Genomic DNA, 6186 nt, shown 5'->3' with positions numbered 1-6186 from the left:
GATAATTTTCCTGCAATATTTCCTCTAGGTCTTTTGGGTGAGAAGGGGCATTGTCAAGTATCAGAAGGGCTTTGAGCGGCAGTTCTTTTTCCAGCAAGAATTTCTTCACGGCAGGAGCAAAGGTTTCCAGAATCCATTCGTTGAAGATAACTTGGGTCACCCAGGCTTTTTGATTGGACTTCCAATGGACGGGCAGTTTGGACTTAATAACGTTATTTTTCTTGAAAATTCTTGGATTTTCAGAGTGATAAACCAATAGAGGTTTGATCTTGAGGTCTCCGCTGGCATTAGACGAAAACATAAGGGTAAGTCTGTCCTTCATGGCTTTGTGTCCTGGCAATTTCTTCTCCTCTTTTGTAATGAAGGTTCTGCTCGGCATTCTTTTCCAGAAAAGACCCGTTTCATCGGCATTGAACACTTGTTGTGGGCAGTATCCTTCATCCTTAATACATTTTTGAAAGTTAATAGAGAACTTTTCTGCTTCTTTCTTGTCAGCACTGCCAGCCTCACCATGCATAGTAACGCTGTGGATTCCACACCTTTTCTTAAATCTAAAAAACCACCCCCTGCTGGCTTTGAATTCTTCTTCATTATCTTGATTGCTGCTGCTTCCAGGGACGTTTTTCTTTAGATCGTCATAAATTCTCTTGGCTTTGTGACAGATAATATCTTGGGTTGTTACATCACCTTTCACCTGCCTGTCCTTAATCCAAATCGCTAATAGCCTCTCCATTTCCTCGTGGATTGAAGACCTATGTTTTTCATGAAATAGTTTTGATCCTCCTTTGGCTACTTTGGCTGATTTGATTGCATCCTTATTTGTCAAAATGGTGAAAATGGTGGTCTTGCTGAGGCCAAACTCTTTGACGAGGTCACACTGTTTTACCCCACATTCACTCCTTCTAATTATTTCCTGTTTCATTTCAACAGAAATCACCTTCCTGCTTTTTTTAGAAGCCATGATATAAAAAAAATATTGAGTTTAACTTAAAAGGACGACTGCCGTGATACGTGCGTGATTTAATTCGTAATGAAGAACGATTGCCGCGATACGTGCTTAAGTTAAGCGCAGTGACTAACGACTGCCTGCAGTGCCTGCGCGGAAGGATGCAATACATCGGCAGCGATCGTGGAAGCTCGGGCGAAGCAGTCGTGGAAGCTCGGGCAAAGCAGTCGTGGAAGCTCGGGAGACTTCGTTGTGTGAAACGAAGTTCGTTGTATGAATCATGAAATGAAGTTCGTTGTGTGCAGTGTTCGCTGTGCGAGGCGTTCTTTATGCAAGGCACCACTGTACCTGCATAAAACTGGTCTCTGGCTTTTCTGGGGACGGTGACTTCAGGCATACACCATGGTCCAGCGTTTGACATACCGCCAGAGGCTGTCCTACAATACAGCCTCTAACAAAACTAGACTGTCCCGAACCCCTGGTAATAGAATTGTTTACCTTTACACCAAGAAGGTTGGGAAAGCACCCAAATCTGCATGTGGTGTGTGCCCAGGCCGACTTCGAGGAGTTCGAGCTGTGAGGCCTAAAGTTCTAATGAGGTTGTCTAAAACGAAAAAACATGTCAACAGGGCCTATGGTGGATCCATGTGTGCTAAATGTGTCCGTGACAGGATCAAGGGTGCTTTCCTTATTGAGGAGCAGAAAATTGTTGTGAAAGTGTTGAAGGCACAAGCACAGAGTCAGAAAGCTAAATAAATTTAAAAATGAAGCTTTTTTGAGTAATAAAAAAAAATAAAAATAAAAAAATAAAAAAAACTGGTCTCTGGTACATTCCTTCCTCAGGGATTTTCAACTTCGACCTAGGTGACTTTTGTCCTGAGTAATGCCTTTGGAAACTGACTACCATGAGTTTATTATTGGACGACCCCATGTAGAACTTGTTGCAATGGACACATTTTGTTGATTGATATAGATATTCACATGCAAAGCACAGAGGTTAAAGCTGGATGAGAAACTCATCTGGTCTAACTTAATCATTGCAGATGGGGAAACAGATCTGGAGAGGAAAAGACATGTTCCTATGGTAATTTAACTGGGAAGTGGGAGAGTCTGACTAGAATCCAAGTCAATGATTTTTCCACTAAAAATGGAAATATGTGTCAGATGAGGTCTATTTGTCAAGTGAACTTTCAATATAAGGCTGTGGAGGGGAAAAACTGTGATTTTATACATATGTGCTTTTATTTTGAAAATTATATATTTTAATGCTCTTATTTATTTTTTATGTTAATCCTCACCCAGTGATCTTTAGAGAGTGTGAAAGAGAAGGAGGGAGGCGGAGAGAGAGAGGTATCAATGTGAGAGAGACACATCCACCTATTGACTCCCCAAGTCCCTCCAACCAGAGCAGAGGATCAAACCCACAACCCAGGTATACACCCTTGACCAGGAATCAAACCCTCAACCCTTCAGTGCATGGCCCCATGCTTCAACCACTGAGCCACAATGGCCAGGGCTTAATGCTCTTATTTTTTAAAAGATCTTAAATTTAGAAGGGCTTTCATAGTACTGTAATAGTTATGACACTTTCTGGTTTGTTTTCTAAGATTTTGAATTAGGTAATGTGGCTGTATCGAGTTCATTTTCTAAGGTAATTTTTTAGGTACCTTAGCCAGTGGGGGATAAAGTGTTTCTTTTTCATTTCAAGAAAACAAAGTTAATACTGGAATTTCAAGCTGATTGAATAAAGATGGACAGCTTAGAAATGGTGTGTGTGGAAGGATGGCTGAGCTTTCCAGAATAAAGAAGGGGGTAAGTGATGAAAAGAGTAACTGTTCTTGAGTAATAGGCCTATTTCTCCCAAGTCTCCCTCTTTACCCTCTCTATTCTTTTAGTCTTCCGTGGTCTAGTAATAATTAATGTCGTTTTTAAACATTCGTTTAAAATCTTGCTTGGCGTTGACTTGTATTGACATAACCTTCAAACACGTGGTATCTACAGAACGTGTGAAGTGCAATTAACAAGTTTTGCTTGAAAAAGTTTGTGTTTGGTTTGGTTTTTGTTGCAAAACTAGGGCTAAGAAGATGGCGGATGAAGAGCATATTCGGCACTGCATGCTTTACGAGTTCCAATTAGGAAGAAAAGCAAGTGAGGCTGCAAAAAACATCTGTAGTGCTCTTGGTCAAGATGCAGTTAGCGCCAGAAAATGCCAGCGTTGGTTTGAGAAATTTCGCGAGGGAAATTTTTCGTTAGATGACAAGAGTGGTCGAGGCCGTGTGTCCAATTTTGATCAAGAAGCTCTTCAAGCTCTTTTGGTGCAAAATCCTCAAATTACCCAACAAGAGCTTGCGACAACTTTAAATTGTTCACAAAAAACAATTTCCAATCAATTGCGTGCACTTGGCAAAGTCCAAAAGTTTGGAAAATGGGTTCCTCATGAGTTGACGGACAACAACTGTAATCAAAGAGTCACAATTTGCAGTTCGCTCCCCTCTCGTCAAAACCGTTTGCCATTTTTAGAGCAAATTGTTTCTGGAGATGAAAAATGGGTGCTGTATGTTAATTTGAAAAGGCGGCCTCAATGGTTGGACAAAAATGAGGCTCCGCAGCCCACGCCAAAACCTGACTTGCATGCGAAAAAAGTGATGTTGTGTGTTTGGTGGAATTTTAAAGGAATTCTTCATTATGAACTTTTACCATCTAACCAAACCATTACAAGTGCAGTGTATAGTGCCCAATTGGAAAGGTTAGCCCAAGCTTTAAGAGAAAAAGAACCCGCGCTGATTAATCAGAAGGGCGTAATTCTTCACCACGATAACGCACGACCGCATACTGCAAGAATCACTGCTGAAAAACTGCGCCAGTTGGAATGGAAAGTTCTCCCTCAACCTGCATATTCTTCTGATATTGCCCCTTCCGATTACCATTTGTTTCGTTCTTTGCAAAACTTTCTTCTTGGAAAAAAATTTAATAATGAAGAATGCCTCAAAAATGCATTGACTGAATTTTTTGCATCAAAATCACAAGAATTTTACAACAGAGGGATTAAAATGCTTCCTGAGCGTTGGGCACAAGTAGTAGAAAAGAACGGCAACTATATTGTTGATTAAATTTTGTTGTATTGTTTAAATAAATTCGATTTAAAAAAGTATTAGAAAACGACATTAATTATTACTAGACCTAATATTTTGGAAACATATACATACCTTGGTAACATTTATCTCTTGATCAAAAGTTGGGAAGAGAGGTTGTTAAACCAGCTAGGGCAAAGAAAGATCAAATCTCATAGAATAGAATTTGGTCCTTAAAGTCACTTCTCCATCATCCTGTCTTTATCCTAAATTCAATGACCCCCTCTTCTTATCTTTGTATAAACATTTAAGCTATACATATATTTAAATCTCTCAGTATATAATGTGTGTGTGTGTGTGTGTGTGTGTGTGTGTGTGTGTATATATCTAAAGAGAAAAAAAGAGAGAGAGAGCACCCACAATATGAATAGTAAATTCCTGAACCTCATATTAAATTCCATGGGATTAAGTGGATCATGGGGTCAAGAAAGTGTACAATGCATTTTAAGACAAAGAATAATGAATCACAGAGAATCCAAGATGGCTGCACAGGTAAACACCTAGTCGCAGACGCACACAACAATTTCAATAAAATACAACTAAAATATAAAATGGACATTACCCAGAACTACAGGAAAGTCGACTGACTGGAAATTCTACAACGAGAAGCAAGGAGAAAACCAGAAGGAAGCGCGGAGGAGCTGTAAGAGCCTAAGGTACGGAGACACGCAGCGCGCACGGAGAGGACGGAGCTGGAGAGGAGGGGGCGGCTGAGTACCTGGCTGGCATTCCCTAGCAGGAAGGAGATAAAAGCTCTGGACTGTACTGAACCCCAGGTCTGACTGCTCTGAACCCCAGTTCTAGGCCAGACCCCAGGGACCCAGGCTCAAACAGAGGGAGCTGGGCTGTAAGGCAGAACCCTGGGGGAGCGGTGAAAGGAGGTCCCAGAGGCGCGCACATTGCGCACAGAGAAGGGACGGTTGGCTGTGCCGCGGGATTGCCCTGGCAGGAAGGAGACAGGGGCTCCAGACTGCTCTGAACACTACCTCCAACCCCACTTTCAACTGAACTGAACCCCAGTTCTGGGCTCATTTGGGGAGAGCCTAGAGTCTAGGCCCTAGACTGTTTGGTAGCAGGCGAAAATCAAGGGCACCTTTCTCTCAGAGGTGCTTGCAGCGATTACTGAAGGACCCTGGGGATTACTGAGACTCAGGAACTGCATAGGGCGTGGCTGATGGGAGCCAAGCCTGTAGGCTCCACCCTGAAACTCCGCCCCATCAGGGAAGCTGCGAAAATGCCAAGACAACGAAATAGATCACAAACAAAAGAAATGGAGGACAAAAAGCGACTGAATATAGAGTTCAAAACCACACTTATAAGGTTGTTCAAGAATCTCCTAGAAAAGGCTGATAAAATAAACGATGCCTATGAGGATATGAAAAGGGATCAACTAGAAATAATAAGGGATCAACAAGAAATAATAAGGGATCAACAAGAAACAAAGAATATATTGTCTGAAATAAAAAAAATATATATTATACAGAGTCCTAAAAACAGAATGGAAGGCTTCAAGAATCAAGTCAAAGATCTGGAACAGAAAGAGCCAGAAGACACTCCTCCACAGAAGCTAGAAGGCAAGAGAATCCAGAAAATTGAAGATAATGTAAGAAACCTCTGGGACAACTTCAAGTGAACCAACATCAGAATTATAGGGGTCCCAGAAGATGAGAGAGAGCAAGATATCGAAAACATACTGAAAGAAATAGTGACAGAAAACTTCCCCCACCTGGTGAATGAATTAGACTTACAAGTCCAGGAAGCACAGAGAACTCCAAACAAAAGGAATCCAAAGAAGACCACACCAAGACAAATCATAATTAAAATTCCAAGAGCAAAAGACAAAGAGAGAATATTAAAAGCAGCAAGAGCAAAGCAGGTAGTTACCTATAAAGGAGCACCTATACAATTGTCAGCTGATTTCTCAACAGAAATCATGCAGGCCAGATGGGAATGGCAAGAAATACTCAAAATGATGAATAGTAAGAACCTACAGCCAAAAATAATCTATCCAGCAAATCTATCACTCAGAATTGAAGGCCAGATAAAGAGCTTCACTAAAAAAAAAAAAAAAAAAAAAAAGCTAAAGGAGTTCATCACCACCAAACCAGA

At 41.1% G+C, this 6186-nt stretch overlaps 1 protein-coding gene across 1 annotated transcript; it reads left to right on the top strand.

The window, feature by feature from the left end:
- The first annotated feature begins 1314 nt into the window (after positions 1-1314).
- On the top strand, positions 1315-1729 carry LOC118724729 (60S ribosomal protein L34-like). The gene has a single exon (XM_036448386.2). The coding sequence runs from the start codon at positions 1349-1351 to the stop codon at positions 1700-1702; it is 354 nt and encodes a 117-aa protein (XP_036304279.1). The 5' UTR covers positions 1315-1348; the 3' UTR covers positions 1703-1729.
- Positions 1730-6186: the final 4457 nt, after the last annotated feature.

The sequence above is a fragment of the Pipistrellus kuhlii genome, unplaced genomic scaffold (genome assembly GCF_014108245.1).
Source record: "Pipistrellus kuhlii isolate mPipKuh1 unplaced genomic scaffold, mPipKuh1.p scaffold_m20_p_1, whole genome shotgun sequence".
NCBI classification, from domain to species: Eukaryota; Metazoa; Chordata; class Mammalia; order Chiroptera; family Vespertilionidae; genus Pipistrellus; species Pipistrellus kuhlii.
Note: the sequence above shows the minus strand (reverse complement) of the source record. Positions and strands in the feature narration are given on the sequence as shown.

What these genes read in the sequence shown, in the direction of transcription:
- LOC118724729 (XM_036448386.2), top strand. Translation starts at nt 1,349, where the DNA reads ATGGTCCAGCGTTTGACATACCGCCAGAGGCTGTCCTACAATACAGCC.